General features: G+C 40.0%; 1 protein-coding gene across 9 annotated transcripts; it reads right to left on the bottom strand.

The window, feature by feature from the left end:
* Positions 1-570: 570 nt before the first annotated feature.
* On the bottom strand, positions 571-11673 carry CUNH5orf24 (chromosome unknown C5orf24 homolog). Of its 9 annotated transcripts, XR_003430916.1 has the most exons (5): positions 11406-11668; positions 4693-5122; positions 2895-2968; positions 2301-2346; positions 571-2035 (listed from the first exon to the last, which is right to left on the bottom strand). XR_003430916.1 is itself a non-coding variant. In XM_027097192.1 (4 exons), the coding sequence occupies exons 2-3, from the start codon at positions 5117-5119 to the stop codon at positions 2928-2930; spliced, it is 468 nt and encodes a 155-aa protein (XP_026952993.1). In that variant the 5' UTR covers positions 5120-5122; positions 11406-11669; the 3' UTR covers positions 571-2035; positions 2895-2927. The 9 variants fall into 9 exon arrangements, 5 of the variants coding, with proteins under 5 accessions (XP_026952993.1, XP_026952983.1, XP_026952973.1 ...); XM_027097192.1 differs by lacking the exon at positions 2301-2346 and having other exon boundaries at positions 11406-11669; XM_027097182.1 differs by having other exon boundaries at positions 571-2346; positions 11406-11669.
* Between the last annotated feature and the right edge of the window lie 7774 nt (positions 11674-19447).

A 19447-nucleotide genomic window follows, 5' to 3' on the forward strand; every position in this document is an offset into this window, starting at 1 on the left:
CCCTGGTGGCGCAGTGGTTAAGAAACCGCCTGCCAATGCAGGGAACACAGATTCAAGCTCTGGTCCAGGAAGATCCCACATGCTGTGGAGCAACTAAGCCCGTGAGCCACAACTACTGAGCCCATGTGCCACAACTACTGAAGCCCGTGTGCCTAAAGCCCATGCTCCAGAACAAGAGAAGCCACCACAATGAGAAGCCAGTGCACTGCAACGAAGAGTAGCCCCCGCTTGCCGCAACTAGAGAAAGCCCGTGCGTAGCAACAAAGACCCAATGCAGCCAAAAGTAAATAAATAAATTTATTAAAAAAAAATAATAATTTAAGCCTTTAGTAGAACCATTAGCCTGAAGTATCTTAATAATTGGAAGAAAATGAGATTCATTTATAAGTTAGAAGTTTAAATTACAAATATATAGATAATTACTATTTTGAGAAAAACAAGTAGAGAGAGGCAGATTTCAGAAAGCACAACCCAAGGAAAATACAAGACCACCAATCATGAAAGAGGTTTTACCATTTACAATTACCCTACTTGGAAAATACTTTGCTAAGAAATAAAGTAGTAAACATAGTTGGTTTTAAAGTAATGACTTTATTAATAAATATACATCCATATGATGATGCAGATACAAATCATGAACACTACTCCATTCCCATACACATAATTGCACACGAGTAGCTCAAGTTCATGGACATAAAAACATACACAGTATCTATTCAGACTTTTTACAGCAGAGAACAGCGTGCTTATATCAGTTAACTGGTAATTATTTTCTCCATAATTACCTGTGGAAAAAGGAAACTGAAACTCAAAGAATCAAAGTGGTCTGATTACTATAAATCACACGCTTGATTTACTATAGCATTAAATTTTCCAAAAATTAAATACATTATTTGTGAGAGCACAGATTTATCTACTTGGGAGTAGGGGGGAAAAGCAAAGGAAAGATTCAGATACATCCTAGAGTTTAATAGCATATAGTTAAGCTATAATAAAAACAAAAACATAATAGCATCAAAATATCTTATGTTCAAGGGGAAAAATGTTTTGAACAACTGTTGTGAATTCTTATATTGATAATTTACTATAAAGGGATCATAAAATTTTACTGCATATATAGACAATGACTGGCAGAGTAGCAGTTATTGTCAATATCCCCTGAATTGTTCTTTTAAAGCGTCTTAGAATATAAAAGAGAAACTTTTTTTTTTCTTTAGCTCATACACTGGTTTTTCTTACATTGGATGAATCACCTTTAACCTAATAAATGGATCCAGATAATTTTTTTTCCTCCTTAATTCAAAGAAACGCTATTCTTATTTCATGAAAATATACATGTAAATTCACACAAACATTAGTTTGGAATGAATATTACTTTTACTACTTTAACAGATGTTTCTTTTAAAAAGTAAATAAAAAATATAAAGAATTTTTTAGTCTAACTGAAATACTGATTTTTAAAACATCCCCAAATATTAAAAATTAATCACTTATTTTCTTCCAATACACTGTGCTAGCATTTTTTTAAATATCCAGTGCAAAACTCCAAAGATAGTATCAAAATCATCCCACGCTAAAGGTTAGTTATGCAAGGTTATAGCTGTCAAAAAATGGAAGTTTCATCTGTATTAGCTCCTAATTTGTTAATATAAGAATAAATAAGGCATGTTAAAATATTTTTTAAAGAAAAAAGTAAAGCAAACTTACTTGAAGAGCAGATCATTTTCTGACCAAAGTTTTAATATAGAATAGTGAAACCTATTTTGTGAAGAACAGAATTACACAATATAAAATTACTAATTTACCTTTCAAGGAACAATCATACAGTGGGAGGAAAAGGCCAGTTTTCCCCAACTGATTATATTAAAGTATAGGCAATTGTTTAACATGCTATTTCAGTGTTTATCATGACAAGAGACAGTGTTACAAAAGATGCACAATGTAGTCTTTATAGAGAAGTAAAAATATTTTGTATTTTAAGACTTCATTCATGTTATCATTTAGATGTCTTTCTCTTCATCATGGCACCAACAAACTGTTCACAAGGAGAAAAGGAAGTGCAATCAGGAGATGCTCATCAGCATACAGATCTAATACTCCAGGTAACGACTCACATGAACACAGAAAATTCAGCTTTTTAAATGATGTTATCCATTCACAAAAGTAGCCATTCGCCCCCCCCCCCTTTTTTCCTGGGACATAGCTCCTGATGTTAATAAACACTGTTATGAACATACTTCCTTTAGTTGATCTCACCATTTCATTAACTTGTATATAAGATTCATCATACATTAACACACCTGCTTTATCTTCTGACACACAGCACAGCACCACCGAGTAGATGTGCTGGAGGATGGAGAAAGGGGGAGGGGAGTGAATGTAGAAAAAGGCAGGGAGAAAGAGCATGTATAACAAAATCAGGAAAGCAAATAAACCGAAAGGGAAATGTCAAATGGGTGTACTATAAAACACAACCTGCAACCAAACCCTTGACAGTGATATATATAATTCCATGGAAGAACATTTAATTAAACAACTATTTTCAGGAATTCAAAAGAGGATTTCTAAGCAGCCAACTGCTGAACATCATCTTGAGAAACAACTAAATGACAGATACATAATAAAAGTGGATGGATGAACTTATGAATAAAGACATAAGCATCTGTGTGTGTGTCAGAAGTTATACTGTTCTAAGTAAATTATTTAAAAAGTTTTATATTTTAAGCTTCTGCAAGAAGAAACTCTTGTAGCAATTTAGCTGCCAGAATGTTACAACTGATTATGTAGTCATCCAACATTGTTCTCTATGGTTTGTGCAAAGCTAAAATTGTTGAGGTCACTGTCTTAGATGCCAGTGCACACACAGTCCCCACATACAATGCAACACCTCTTACTGTAAAGAGCAGCATAAAGTCCAGCTCATTGTGTCAGGCATCACTGGAACACCTGAAGGCTTGCTGCTTTTTTCCTGATAAAAAAGGTATGAAACATGACATCCATTTGCAGTCAGAGTTTGCAGTAACTGAGAGCAAGCCCAAACAACACAGTATGTGCCCTTTTAAAATTTTAATTATTTTAAAAGTTTTGGGGTCCTGCAAATCTACATTATAATCTCAAAGGCATTTAAGCTCACAAATACATATACACTGTAACTTTAAAGTTCAGTGGAATTTTTTTTTCCAAATCCAAAGTTTATAATAGTTTATTTTATTTAGAACTCAGAATAAATAAAATGTATATTAACAAAGAATATTACTTTCAGAAAGAGGGAAGAGAGATATCCCCCTGTCCCTTCTATACATATCTACCCAATATGTTTTTTTCTTTCCTATCTATTTTGCTTCTAAAGCAAACACTTTGCTTTAGTATTATTTATTTTGAATGAAGCGGTCTCACTAGAGCAACCATGAGATTTTTAATTAAACTAACCAACATATTTCTTACATGTTTCATGTATAGATGGATTCCTATATACTTCTTAATATTTGGGTTCTGACAGTCAGAAAACTACATTTTGTTTATACCAGTTTTACGGTCTACCATTCAATTTTTGTCCTTTGGTAGATACAGACCTGAAACCACAGTAACTGCTAATGCAATGGGACAATTTATCAGAAAAAACTAAAAAATATTCTTAATGAATGAACATTAATAAATGCTTTAAGCATAATGCTTTAAAACTAAGTATATGAAAGACAAAATGTAGTAACTACAGCAACATGCAGACCTTAAGAATGTTTCTTTTCCTATTATATTAAATATGCTATTCTCAGAATGCACTGTATTCAATATTTCACCAAAAATGTAATGTGCAGTTTTTATAAAAAAGTTTATTTTTTTTGCAAATATGAATTGTTTGTAGTGTTTGGTATACATGCTCTTAGGCAATTAAAAAATACACAACCTAACATGGCTGAAAGGCAAACACTAAAGAATTTTTAAAGGAATAATAGTTAAATCAACTAATGCCATGTAGATCAATAAACAGGAAGCTGCTTAAACCTAGAACATTAAAAATAAGATTTTTAACATATGAAACCTAAGTAAATGCCAAAGCATACAAATATCTGTGTCTTGTCTCATGAACATGTTACAAAAAAACCTCACAGCCACTACCTCAAGTAATCCTGAATCATTAGTTTGCTTTGTTCCATCAGTTAATAATACCTTAGATATTATCTTTATTATATTGTAAGCTTACTTCACAAACTAATAGGTATAATGGTTTCAGTTGTTTAGTACATGAAGCATCTATTTAGAATGACCCAAAAGTAGTAATGAAATGAGACACAACCATAACTCCAAAGGAAAAGCAAAAATGATTTAAATAGGTGTTACACTTGAACCCATGTACAAAGACAATGCCACTGCTATGCCCTGAGTGCATCTGTCAGCATATGACAGTTTCTGAGCAAAAGCAGGAAAAAAAAAATCAAATGGGAAAACAAATTTGGAAAGCCCAGGCCATAAAATCATGTATGTCAAAATAAAACCAAGCTTTGGGATTATTCACAATCTTCCTTCTAAACCTGGCCCTCCTTTCCTGCCTCATTCACTCATTGGGCGGCTTGATTTCGCTGCTGGTTTCCTCTACGCCATGAACTGCTCTACCATGCATCATAGGGTAAGGAAAAGCAGCAGTCCCACAGCCATAACCAAGATCGGCAAGACGGGATAGAGCTTTAATGCTACCTGGAGGTCTCCCTGGGCTGACTTTGTATCCCGCAGCTTTAGTTGTACCCAAAGGTCTGCCTGGACTTGTCTTAAATCCAGCTGCTTTGGTGGTTCCCAGGGGTCTGCCCGTGCTGGTCCGGTATCCTGCTGATTTGGTGGTTCCTGAAGGCCGGCCACGCTTACCAGATCGGTTGAGATTTTTCTTTTTCTTTAGTTCATCTTTTATCTCTATGCTTCTGCCACTTGTAGTCTGCAAGTGTGTTTCATTTAATGGGTCTTGCCTCTGACAAGCCATTGGTTTGTGGCTGACTGTGTGGCTGTATTTGTTTTGCTGGGAGGAATATATGTCAAACTGATCAGCAGCTCTCATGGCATCTTCACTGAGGCAGGAAGGTTTGCCAGGCCCACAAAAAGCTGGATTACTGCTGGCAACGGGATGCATCATTTTCTACCAAAAATAAAAGACAAATATGCATAAATACACATATACAAATATATATCTGTATGACAGCATTTAGTGGGAAAACAGTCTGTCTTCCAACAACTATGCAGGCTCTCTAAAATTAGCTGACAGGCAGGACTCCAGACCACTTATAAACAAACACACATCAGCAGATTCAGATACTTTTTTTTTCCCTCAATTTAATCACTGGCAGGCACAAATGCCATGCAAGATAATTCTAGTTCTGATTTTGTAGTTACAATGTTCTCTACTTAGGAATTAGCAAAGTGTGTACATGAAATCTGCTACATTTTGTAGGCTCTTTTCTTTTAGACTACTAAATCCTAAAAAGATAATAATAAAGACAAGAATTGTTATTAACATGATTCTTTTTTTCTTAAGTTTCCCTAGCATTCTTAGAATGTCTTCCTTTGGCCTTTCATTATATTTCCCACATGTATACTTCTGATCTGGCCAGTTTTCACAAGGTGGACACTTCCTTATCATTATCATCATTTATTATTTATACAGAATCCTGAGTGTATGTTACACTTTACAAAAGATAGAATGTACCAAGGAAAGAACACAATCTGTTGGCCAAAGGTACTGACTCCCTCTAAACTATTCTATCCAAACAGGAGGCAATAACAACATAAAGGGTAAACAAAGGTTTCCATTAGGGCTTCCCTGGTGGCGCAGTGGTTGAGAGTCCGCCTGCCGATGCAAGGGACGCGGGTTCGTGCCCCAGTCCAGGAAGATCCCACATGCCGCGGAGCGGCTGGGCCCGTGAGCCATGGCCGCTGAGCCTGCGCGTCCGGAGCCTGTACTCCGCCACGGGAGGGGCCAAAAAAAGGAGGGGGCCGTGGACCCCAAAAAAAAAAAAAAAAAAAAAAAAAAAGGTTTCCATTAGCTGAAATAAGTGAACATTTATAGAAACTACAGAGACTTATACTACAAAAATATGTGTAACGATCATAATAAAATACTTTTTTTTTTTTTTTTTTTGCGGTACGCGGACCTCTCGCTGTCGTGGCCTCTCCCCTTGTGGAGCACAGGCTCCGGACGCGCAGGCTCAGTGGCCATGGCTCACGGGCCCAGCCGCTCCGCGGCATGTGGGATCTTCCTGGACTGGGGCACGAACCCGCGTCCCTTGCATCGGCAGGCGGACTCTCAACCACTGCGCCACCAGGGAAGCCCAAAACTTTCTATTTTTAAAGTGTGGTTATCAAGACAAAAAGTTGAATGTGCCACACTGCTTTCTCCCTTGACCATAAATAATGATGTGGATCTTCTTCCCTTACAAGAGCTCTGTGGCTTATTGACAAACAGTCCAAACTCTCTATCTGTGAAGACATCCCTGTGAATTGTTTCTCTATTTAGCCATATCGTTTAGACACACAGAAAATGAGAGTCTATATAGACTACAGTATTATATTTCAATAAGGTAAAAAACAAAAAAAACCACATGGGTTCCAATTCATATTTTGAATGTATACGAAGGTCCAGCCCCAAGTTGTTAGAAGTTCGCCTGCACCTTTCATAAATGTAAAATTGTACCAAAACCTCAGTTATGAAAATAGTTACTCCCAGAGGCTAAGAATAGATAATCAATGTGAGCCAAAACCACTGCAAATTTATTTCAGGTATAAAGGTAAAAGGAAATGGAAATGAAGTCAAAGAACTGAATTCAGTTACATTACTAAATATTTGCTGAGAATCAACAGATATAGAGCCACTGGCCAGCTAGCTTAAAGTCTTAACTATGAAGGAAAAACATTTACAATGAGAAGCTACTTGTTTATGGCAGAAGCCTTATAGACTTGAAAACATAAAACAAGAGTGAGCTAAACACAAACATTAAATGGAATGATTCTTCACTTATTCTCCAAGGATAGAGAATGAGTTTATTATCACTTCATTTGCTCAAATTCTAATTTCAGATGAGAAATAAGAAGAGATCTGATTCACTTTGTTATAAAGCAGAAACTAACACACCATTGTAAAGCAATTATACCCCAATAAAGATGTTTAAAAAAAAAGAAATAAGAAGAGATCATCAAGATGTGTTCCAAATGTAATGATATTAGCTGAAAGTTTTTTCAGATTTTTCTACGTGCCAGGTAATAAGTTTGGCCCTTTGCACATTATCTGACTTAATCATCACTACAATTCAACTCCATGGGGAACATATTGTTAGCTCTGTTTTACAGAAACTGAGGCAGGAACTTTAAGCAACTTGCCAGGGTCACACATTAGGAAATGGTAAAGCCAAATACAAATTCAGATAATCTGACTTCAGAACCAACTGGGGTTCTCAACAGCACCACTATCATTTGAGTCAGATAATTCTTTTGGGTGGGGGCAGGTGGAGGATGGGGTTGTCTTGTGCATTTTAAGATGCTTAGCAGCATCCCTGGCGTCTACCCACTCCACCCTCTTGATGTCAGTAGCTACACCCTCCTCTTTACCCTCCCAATCTGTGACAAGCAAAATATTCTCCAGACATTGCCAAATATTCCTTGGGGGGAAAAATCTGCCACCTATCATGGGAATCACTCAGCTATACTAAAATGAAAACCGAAAACTCAATTTCAAATACTCCTGTTGGTCTTCCCTGGTGACACAGTGGTTAAGAATCCACCTGCCAATGCAGGGGACACAGGTTCGAGCCCTGGCCCGGGAAGATTCCACATGCCGCGGAGCAACTAAGCCCAGGCGCCACAACTACTGAGCCTGCGCTCTAGAGCCCGTAAGCCACAACTACTGAAGCCCGCCTGCCTAGAGACCGTGCTCCGCAACGAGAAGCCACCTCAATGAGAAGTCTGTGCACTGCAACGAAGAGTAGCCCCCGCTCGCCGCAACTAGAGAAAGCCCGCACACAGCAACAAAGACCTAACTCAGCCAAAAATAAATAAATAAATAAATTTATAAAAAAATAAAATAAAACACTCCTGTTGAAGTTTTTATTCACATCTTAAGCTCCTACCTCTCCAAATATCCATAAAATCTGTTGATAACTTCTCCAAATAATCATAAAACTGTTCTGTTGATAACCTCTCCAAATATCCACAGAACCTTTCTATTGATAACATCTACAACATCTAAATCAAATAGATTTGTTTTCCAAATTGAAAAAAAGCCAACGTTGGGATTTGTGAAGGGACCAACCACATTCCTCTCCCCTACAAGTTATAAACTAACTGAGAAATATACACAGGAATTAGATAGGAATCAAAATACTAGTTTATTGCCAATAAAACTAGACTAGAGCCCACATGCAAATACAAAGAGAAACACACTGAGACCTTTGAGCAGATTATAAGAGAAAAAGTGGTTACTTTTTCTTTCTTTCTTTGGGCCGTGCCCTGAGGCTTGGACCACACAGTGAAAGTGCCGACAGTCTTAACCACCGGACTGTCAGGGAATTCCTACAGTGATCCCTTTTTCAATTTTATTATTCAGAAATCACCCTGCTGGAAAGCTCTAGTATAAAGAGATAGAAAGGTACCAGTTCTCTTCCACAAGTAGCACTGCCAGTAAAGGGAGAAAATGTTTTTTTCCTATAATCTGTTTCAATGGTTTATAGCTCATGCCTTTTAAATGCCTATCACTAACTTACCAAAATCTTCCCTCTGGACCTTACTTCCTTTAACTTCATTTTCTCTTAATATATCAGAACATTCACCATCTATTATCACTCAGGATATACAGTCTCAGCTTACATTATGTTAGGCTTTCAGAAGCAAGATTCTACCACATATCCTTTACTCAGACAACCAACACTGAAGAAAAACACACCATTTAAACAGTAGACCTGGAATAAAAAAAAAAAAAATCCACCCATCTTCAACTACTTTAATCTTCTCCAGGAATTTATGAATTTGGTTTGTATTATGTTAATTAACTTCTGACACTGCTCATGTTTATTGAGGGCCAACTCCATGCAAAACACTATTCTAAGCATCAGAACACAAAATAGACAGGAGTAAAGTTCTTTATCCCAGGGAAGATAGTAAGATACTGACTTAAAGAACATTTCTAAAGGGCAAGTCTTCTATATGTTCTATATTTTCCTTCCCTGCTACCACCAAGAAATCAGTACAGTATTCTGCTTACTCAATTACTGATTAAGAAGCTGGACAAGAAATTTACTATAACTTTTACTCATGTAAATAGTTAAATAAAGGGGCTGCCCTGGTGGCTCAGTGGTTAAGAATATGCCTGCAAATGCAGGGGACATGGGTTCGAGCCCTGGTCCAGGAAGATCCCACATTCCATGGAGCAACTAAGCCCGTGCGCCGCAACTACTGAGCCCGTGCTCTAGAGCCCGCGTGCCACAAATACTGAAGGCCACGCACCTAGAGCCCGTGCTCCGCAACAAGAGAAGCCACCGCAATGAGAAGCCCGTGCACTGCAACGAAGAGTAGACCCCACTCGCCGCAACTAGAGAAAGCCCACACGCAGCAACAAAGACCCAACACAGCCAAAAATAAATAAATAAGTAAATTTATTATTTTTTTTAAGTTAACTGAAACAAGAAACAGAGCTAAAACCAATCCCTTTCTACTTTCAGGTGTCAACTTTTTAAGATGGGAGTCAGCACCATTAGATCCTTGTGTGCATAACCATCATAAACACACGCACACACACAGGCGAGCGCATGCAGAATTTGTATGTTTTGTTTGTTTGTTTGCTTGTTTGCGGTACGCGGGCCTCTCACCGCTGTGGCCTCTCCCGCCGCGGAGCACAGGCTCCGGACGCGCAGGCCCAGCGGCCATGGCTCACGGGCCCAGCCGCTCCACAGCACGTGGGATCTTCCCGGAACGGGGCACGAACCCGTGTCCCCTGCATCGGCAGGTGGACTCTCAACCACTGCCCCACCAGGGAAGCCCTAGAATTTGTATGTTTGTATGCAGTATGTGCATATACAAGCATTAATCCTACATTTAATAACGCCTCCCTGGTTCCATCCACCTCAGGGCTCGCCAGCTAACTGTTCTTTCTTGAAAGACTCTTCCCATACTATAGTACAGAGTTCATTGAAAGCATGCAGGCCACATTTCTTAATAGAGTCAGAATGAATACTACATTTCTAGAAAGTTTGCGCTGAACGAAATCCAAGAATACAGAACTAGCAAAGGTTAAAAAAATCTTTTAAAATAGTTCACTAAATATAAGGGAATCAACTAAGAGCTTCGATATATTTTAACTATGACTCAATTAGAATTCTTAAAAGCATATGCTAAAACTTGCCATCCCTGAAGCTGTTTTACTGCGTATTTAACCCCTGAAGTCTTTCCGTGGGCTGTTCTTTACGAAATAATTCCTTTTCCTTCTCCTGAATGTGGCAGTCATCACTGTCAACATAAAGAACTATTTTTAGTAACTTCACAATGCATTCATTTTTAAACATGGAGAAAATCTTCCTTTCAAGAAAACCAGGTTCTGCTCTCTTCCGAGGAGCGAACACCACATAATTCTCAGAGGTTATTTCAGGTCATTTGACTTGTAACAACTAGCTAAAATCATATGCGATTTTATAATTCTAAATTAAAGTCCATTGGTGATCGACCTCAATCACTCAGAAAGTCTATTCAGCAAAGGCTAAAACAAATGCCAGTAGCGACGCATCCTGCTCCACCACGGAAAGTTCTTATACTAGGAGAGAACATAAATAACGGTCTTCTTTGTCTTCTTTCTACTCTTTAATTGTGCCTCCACGGCGCAGTTTCCCCAGTGCCGGAATCCTTACTTGACAAGAGGCGTTTAAAAATTCATTACCTGTTGTGCCCGAAAGCGATTATTAATGTATCAGCAATAAGAACTTTGCAGCAAATACACGCCCACACTAAAGAGAGGGTTGTGAACCCTCTTCGATAATCATAACTGATAGCCCGCTGTCGTGCACCGGAGTTCTGCAAGCTGGTCAAGTCCACAGGCCACTCCATCTAGACGTCCATCACGAAGCCAGCAAGCATTAATTTAAAGTGATGGCGGGGAGGAATGAAGATTCTGACCTCGCAAAGAAAAGAAAGGGTGACCCCTCCCCCCGCCGCAAGAGGAATTCCCCCTAAATAATGGCTTCAAGCCCGGAGAAGAGCAGGCTACGACCGGGGTCCCTCCTCTCGCTCCGAGCTAGGCCAGAGCCCCTTCTCAGGCGCGGGTCGGAGACCTGTTCTCACCAGCTGGCTAGGCCCTCATTCTGGCCCCCTCCTTGCCTTCTCCACGAGCACCCGTCGCCCCGACTCTGCTCCCGGCCAGTCTGACAAACCCCCGCGCGCCCACCTACCTCAGCCGCCAGTAGCCCGGCCCCTCAGCGCGCCCAGGGGCTGCCCATCGGCTGGGAACCTCACGCTGGCGCCGCTCTCTTTCCAGCCCGGCGCCTCTACACTGCGCGTAGAGCCCAAGACAGAGGGAAAAGCAGGCAGGGCGGCGGCAGCGGCGAAGCGGACGCTGGTTCACGGCTCCGACCTCAGCCACCGCTCACAGTGCACCACCGGACCGAGCAGGAAGAGGCCACCACAGCCCCGCGGAGCAAGCAGCGGCGTGCGCGAGCTCGCCAGTACCGCTCACGCGCACGCACACGCACACGCACGTCGCGAGACCCAATCTCCCGCCGACCACCAGCACGCAAGCCTGCGGAGAGTAGCCCAGGGAGCCGGGCTGCGCTTGCGCGGCACGGGGACGACAGGAGGTGGGGCTTAGGAAGGAGCTCCTTAGGCTCTGGTGCAGATCGCACGACCAAAGGGATAACTTCCTAACGTGGATTTTTCAACCCAATCCTGTGATGCTGGATCTACTACCGACCCCATTTTTCAGATTACAGGACTAATAAATGGTGGAGTCAAGATTTGAACCCAGCATTCTTGTTACAGAAACTGTGCTTTTAATCACCGTTGGCAAAAAGATTTATTAATCCCTTATTGTGCTAGGTGCTGCCCAAAGCACATTAAAAGGACTCAGCCTCTTTTAGTTACTTACGAATGGGTCGGGTGAAATCTCCACCTGCAAATAAAATGGGGAATATTCAAATAACATGAGGCGTTTGGGCCCTCAGCCCTAGCACCATGTAATAATGAAAAGCCTCATTTTGTGAAGCTAATATTAAAAGTTTAACAAGTTTTTATATCCATGACCTCCTCTGAATTACCATATTCTTCATTCCACCATCACAGGAAGGGATGGGACAAGAATTAGCTTGCTTACAAAATCTCCCCTTCTATGTAGCTGTTGCGAGATTTCTGGCATATGGGTCACCCCATACAAGCCACTTAGCAGAAGGGATTAGTTTCCCTGGTTCTTCGGTCCGTTAATTCTAAAACGTCAGAAAGGAGAGGATCCAGAATTAGGAAGGCTGCCGAGAGGAAGACACTTTTTTTTTTAATAAATCATGGTTGTTGTTTTATTTTATTTTAAAACTTTTATTTTTTCCGGCCAGGCTCTGCTGCTTGCAAGATCCTAGTTCCCAGCCCCAGCAGTGAAAGCGCAGAGTCCTAACCACTGGACCACCGGGGGATTCCCAGGAAGACACTTCTTTGACAGCATGAAGAAGCCAGAGGCAGGTGCTTATCCCTTTTGCCCACGCAATGAAGGCTGTTTGAGGAATTAATTCTTAACACTGAATTGCACCATGAGCACACTTGGCCCAGTGCTGCTGTCAGCTGGAAATAAAGAGCAACAACTTTTCTGGGTGAGTACACAAGCTAGGAAGCAAACCAAATACAGTACATACAACAGGCAAGCTCAATCATTTTTTGGCAAGCAGGGTTTTGTGAAATGATTCTAATAATCATTCTAATTACTCCTATAGAATACTAGAAAACAGGACTGATCATACTATTGCTCATATATAAAAGGAGAATACCAATATAGAAAACAGCTAAAATATGTACACAGATTTTAGGGGATATTAAGTAGCCTTCCAAAAAACTTTTTGAAAACAAGTTTTCTCTAAGGAAGTTTTCTTTTTTATTCTTGAAGGGAAATGTGAGAATGCACTGCTGTGCTGCCATACCATGACTATTCCAGATCCATAACTTTAAACTTCCAACTGAAATGGCGTTTGTACATAAAACCACTTAAGCAGAAAACTTGCGTGAATTCCCTGGTGGTCCAGTGGTTAGGACTCCCCACTTTCACCGCCAAGGGCCCAGGGTTCAATCCCTGGTCAGGGAATTAAGATCCCCGCAAGCTGCAAGGCGCGGCCAAAAAAAACCTTTCACGCTAATAAGGTCAAATGATTTGCAGGCCCAATGGGGAAGTAGCCAGAGTAATAGAGGAAGTCAGACATTCCCGGGTTTGAATGTCTTTCTGCCATTCACCTCCTATGGTACCTCGGACAAGTCACTGCTTTTTCCAGAAGTTTCCATATGTGTGAAATGAAGATAATGTCTTTCTTGTAGGGCTGTGAAATAAAATGAGCTAATAGGTAAAGAAAGATGTGGATTTAAATCCTCAGTCTACCACTTACTAGCTGTGTGACTATGGACAAGTAACTAGTTAATTCAACATATTTATTGAATTCAAAGTACAAGCTATGCAGGACAGACAAGGTCCCTAACATCAGGAAGTTTACATTCTGATGTGGTAGGCAGAAACTCAAAATAATCAAAATACAGTGTTAAATGCAATGATCTGGTGTTTTCCGATAATTATCTCAGGTTGGTCTTCATGAGGTGCTATAGTACACAAAACACAGGCAGATAAATGGATATGCTTTTTCAAGAGCATATCCATTTATCATCACTTCATTTGCAAAAAGAGCACACTTTCAATTGTCACACTATTTGACTTACCTCCATTTCTTCAATAGTGTATACCTGTGAAATACGATTTGGACTCAGTTCGACACTTTTCATTCCTTCTCCAAAAACCTCAGCCTGGCCCAGAGTAGGCCAGATAATATAGACAAACCACTAGTTAATAATACTTTTGCATGATAAGCGGTGATTGTATACATGTGAATGGAAGGCCATAAAAGGAATATTCGACTAGAGTGGGAAACTGGCTGCCCCTAAAGACCTTTCAATTAAGGCAACAAGTGTTCTTAAATGCTATTCATTTGAACCGAAAGATATCCATAGGAAAAATGAATCTCACTTTCTAGATTTTATCAGTAGCCACTGACTGTCCTTGCTAGATATACAGCTTATAGCAATACTGAAAGACACAGCAATATTGAAAGATAGCCTAAGAAAATGCACTCCCATTCACCCATTGTAATAAGAGTACTAATATTTATTGAATGCTTACCATATGCCAGGCACCGTTTTTATACGCTTTAATGCTTTATATGTATTATTTCATCTTATCCTCACAAAAACAGATAGGTATTATCTCTATTTTATGTATGAAAAAAATGAGACATTTTAAAGCATTTAATCAACTTGCCTAAGGTTGTCCAAGTATCACCCAATATGTGAATTTATTTATAATTATGTATATGAACTGTTATTCTAAATTGTAATAATACTATACATGATATATCATGTAACAACATATTATAAAATCTACTCAAAAAATTTAAAGGATGAGATTTAATGTGGACTTTTTTTTTTTTGGCTGCGTCGGGTCTTAGTTGCGGCACGCAGGCTCTTCGTTGCAGCGCTCAGGCTTCTCTCTTGTTGTGGCGTGCGGGTTTTCTCTTCTCTAGTTGCGGCGCGTAGGCTCTGTAGTTTGCGGCCCGTGGGCTTGGTAGCTGTGGTGCGCGGGCTTAGCTGCCCCACGGCATGTGGGAACCTAAAAGATGAGATTTCAAAGAAGAAATACAAATAGAGGATCCAGTGTTTTCTCCCTTTTTCCAATGGCTTACTAAACATGTGCCCCACTTTGAAGACCACTGCTTTAGATAACAGGCAGTCAAAATCCAAGAACAAAACAAAGTGAAGATTATCAGTGGCTTTCAAACTTGAATATGTATCACAGAATTAGTACCATCCCAAACACACTTATAATAGCAACTCTAGACTGTAAAAAGTTACAGGGGAACTTGGGCTCTCTTTAAAGACATCCACTCCCCTGCTCTTTCCATGGAGCTTTCCAAATCTGAGACTTGGGCCGTGGGCTGGCTTCGGGGATGGGGAGGACTCTTTTTCAAAAGTCTACAGTAGAGTTTTAGGAATCTCAGCTCCCAGAAGCCTCCCTCAGGCAAAGGTATGGAAAGAAAATATTACCTTCGATATTACCTTGCACTGGCTGGACACAGGCACCTGAGAGCCTCCTAAGAATTCAGGAATAAAGGCCAAGGACACTTTAACACCCAAGGCTTCTAGAACTGCTGGGAGTTGACAGGCTGCAAAAAAATCCACCTACTACCAAGTGCCAAGTTCAAATAACATGCTTTTTCTGTGGTCAAAGAGCACATTTTTCATACTGAATCCTCACATTTTCTTTATTCTATAATAGGCAAAATTGTGAAAAGGGACTAATACTCAAAACATGAAGTATCACGTATTTCCATTTATTAAAGATAATTAGAATTTTCTTAAATTCTGAAACTCTATAGCTTTTACAGTAATCCTAATGATATCTGCGAGAGTAACTCTGAGTTCCAGTTTTCCAAAGGGGTTAAAACTTTTTTTTATTTCACATTTTTACCCCTCTAGAAGAACAAGGTTAACACAAATATAGAATTTTTAAAGGCTTGAGCTTCAAAATCATGAACTTCTATAAGCTTATGCCATATTTGGAAGAGAACAAGGTCAAGAAAAATAATCAAAAGTAAATTCCTCACTAGTCATGTGATTTGATGGTATGCACTTACATACCAGTTTGGCCATAAAGCCCTAGAAAGGTGAGACCACTGATATTGTTGGGATATTGCAAAGAATTCATTTGCTTACACTTTTTCTTCATGTCTCTACTTGGACTCCTGCTCAAGTAAAATTATAAGTTGATACAGAAAAAAAGGACCTTCAAATATCTGCAATTGGTAATACACCAGGGAATCTTTACCTAGTGATGGAAATGTAGCCACCTTTAGCTCCAGAGAGCTGGCCTAAAAACACAGCATATGTTTCACTAAGCAACATGTAAGATGTTGCTATACTCCAAGTCAAATGCCTCACTCCAGTGAGAATTTATTAAGGTTTTCTGGTGGTTACAACACCTAAACTGAATAAAATGTTAAGACATCCCCTCTACCTATCCACACACATTCATCCGTTCTCTTTCTCTATATTTACATACACACTTTTTTTAAAGGTTAGCTTCAGCTTTTCATGCCAGAAGCAGAAGGCATAAGAAAATGTCAATAGATTCCAATTCTTACATAAAACTATATACCACAATGTGAAGAACTGGTAGCTCCAGACTCAGTTCTAAGAGGAAGAGTATTCTCATTGACCACATTGGGCTAGCCACTCAGAATTCACGCCTGCTACATGTACTTAGCATCCATCATCTAAAAAGGACCAGAATGGGGCATTATACTAAACAAAATATAGTTTTTTACCCTGGACTTCACTTCAACTACCATTTTCCCCCCAGCCCCTATCTTTTTATTTAAAATTTTTTTTAAACATCTTTACTGGAGTATAATTGCTTTACAATGTTGTGTTAGTGTTAGTTTCTGCTGTATAACAAAGTGCATCAGCTATATGTATACATATACCCCCGTATCTCCTCCCTCTTGTGCCTCCCTCCCACCCTCCCTATCCTACCCCTCTAGGTGGTCACAAAGCACCGAGCTGATCTCCCTGTGCTATGCAGCTGCTTCCCACTAGCTGTCTGTTTTACATTTGGTAGTATATATATGTCAATGCTACTCTCACTTCGTCCCAGCTTACCCTTCCCCCCTCCCCATGTCCCCATGTCCTTACCCTTCCCCCTCCCCATGTCCCCATGTACATCTGCGTCTTTATTCCTGTCCTGCCCCTAGGTTCATCAGAACCATTTTTTTTAAGAGTCCATATATATGTGTTAGCATATGTATGTTTTTCCCTTTCTGACTTACTTCCCTCTTTATGACAGAGTCGAGGTCCATCCTCCTCCCTACAAATAACTCAATTTCGTTTCTTTTTATAGTTGAGTAATATTCCATTGTATACATGTGCCACACCTTCTTTTTCTATTCATTCATCGATGGACACTTGGGTTGGTTCCATGTCCTGGCTATTGTAAATAGTGCTGCAATTAACAGTGTGGTACATGACTCTTTCTGAATTATGGTTTTCTCAGGGTATATGCCCAGTAGTGGAATTGCTGGGTCTTATGGTAGTTCTATTTTTGGTTTCTTAAGGAACCTCCATACTGTTCTCCATAGTGGCTGTATTAATTTACATTCCCACCAACAGTGCAAGAGAGTTCCCTTTTCTCCACACCCTCTCCAGCATTTATTGTTTGTAGCTTTTTAAAAATTTCTTTATTTTTTGGCTGCGTTGGGTTTTTGTTGCTGGGCACAGGCTTTCTCTAGTTGTGGCAAGCAGGGGCTACTCTTCATTGCGGCTCGCGGGTTTCTCATTGCGGTGGCTTCTCTTGTTGCGGAGCACGGGCTCTAGGCACGTGGGCTTCAGTAGTTGTGGCACACAGGCTCAGTAGTTGTGGCTTGCAGGCTCTAGAGAGCAGGCTCAGTAGTTGTGGCGCACAATCTTAGTTGCTCCACGGCATTTGGGATCTTCCTGGGCCAGGGCTCGAACCCATGTCCCCTGCATTGGCAGGCAGATTCTTAACCACTGCACCACCAGGGAAGTCCCTGTAGATTTTCTGATGATGGCCATTCTGACCGGTGTGAGGTGATACCTCATTGTGGTTTGATTTGCATTTCTCTAATGATTAGTGATGTTGAGCGTCCTTTCATGTGTTTGTTGGCAATCTGTATATCTTCTTTGGAGAAATGTCTATTTAGGTCTTCCACCCACTTTTGGATTGGGTTGTTTTTTTTTGATATTGACCCCCAGCTCTTATCTTAAACAAGTGCTATGTTATCTGCCACTAAAGGACTTTAGCTGATGGTTTTATACAGCAAAGCAAGGCATCATAGGAAAAAGAGCTCACACACAGACAAGTTATAACTTTGGAGGCTTTGCTCTCTAGCATGTGTTTCTTAAGGTGCTGATGAATTATTTAGAAGTGGGCTCCACAGCTGGCTTCGTAGGATTTATACATCCCAGGTACTCAAGAGCTGGTTCTGCTCAAACAAAAACTTCTTTGCACGTAGGGGATGCCTCCCGCAAAAGAAGGACTGCAGTCACAGGTATACTGTGACTACCAGTTCAATACCACGTGCATACCAACAAGGCTAGTAAGGTATGAAATATATCAGATAATAAAACTGTCTAAAAGGAGTTGAAGAGAATCTAGCCGTTATCATTTCATTCTATACTTCCATTTTCTAAGAATGAGTGTCACTGTGATAAAACACCAACTGGCACATGGACCCATTATTTCACCTACAGCCTATCTTAGGCCAAATACAAACACCATTAAAGACTAAGAGCCTTCTTCAGGAAGATATTTTTGGATAGAACTATATATTTTGTGTTGCTAGAATTTTTTTAAAAAGATACAGAGAGTATAATACCTCTCTCACATGCCTAGCAATGTAAACAAAATTAAATAAACATCAGAAAACATTTCAGCAAAGATAATTTTAGGAAAACTCAGACTAAATTAACTTTATTTTATAAGGAATTTAGAAAACATGAGCAAATATTGATATTGCATTAAAAAAACAAATTAACTGGTACGTCATTCAAATCTTAAAAATCAAAGACTGTGACACTAAAAAAATGTAATAACAGGGGCTTCCATGGTGGCGCAGTGGTTGAGAGTCCACCTGCCGATGCAGGGGACACGGGTTCGTGCCCCGGTCCGGGAAGATCCCACATGCCGCGGAGCAGCTAGGCCCGTGGGCCATGGCCGCTGAGCCTGCGCGTCCGGAGCCTGTGCTCCGCAACGGGAGAGGCCACAACAGCGAGAGGCCCACGTACAACAACAAAACAAAAAAAATGTAATAACAGAGAAATGTGCTTCATTTTAACAAAGTACTATTAGTGGCTTATTACAACTAGATATACAAACATAAACGTAATAATGCTAAAATGATGTAAAACTCTGAATCTCCAAGTGACCATGGAGCAGGCTGAAGGGAGCACCAATTGCCATCAACGTGGGACTGCAACATATTCTATCAAAAGAAACAAACTATCACTAGATAACAAAAATAAGGATATAAATAAAATGGGGGGGGGGGGAGGAGCCCAAGATGCCTGAAATCTTATAGTAAATGGTTTATTTGGTTCTGTTGCTGTGTTGTGTCTGTTTTCTTCCTCCAAGAAAAAAAGAGGATATGCGAGGGATCCAAGAATATTTCCAAGTTATACCTTAGACTTT

The sequence above is a fragment of the Aethalodelphis obliquidens genome, unplaced genomic scaffold (genome assembly GCF_003676395.1).
Source record: "Aethalodelphis obliquidens isolate GAN/ISIS:26980383/991018 unplaced genomic scaffold, ASM367639v1 scaffold4, whole genome shotgun sequence".
NCBI classification, from domain to species: Eukaryota; Metazoa; Chordata; class Mammalia; order Artiodactyla; family Delphinidae; genus Aethalodelphis; species Aethalodelphis obliquidens.

What these genes read in the sequence shown, in the direction of transcription:
- CUNH5orf24 (XM_027097150.1), bottom strand. Translation starts at nt 5,119, where the DNA reads ATGATGCATCCCGTTGCCAGCAGTAATCCAGCTTTTTGTGGGCCTGGC.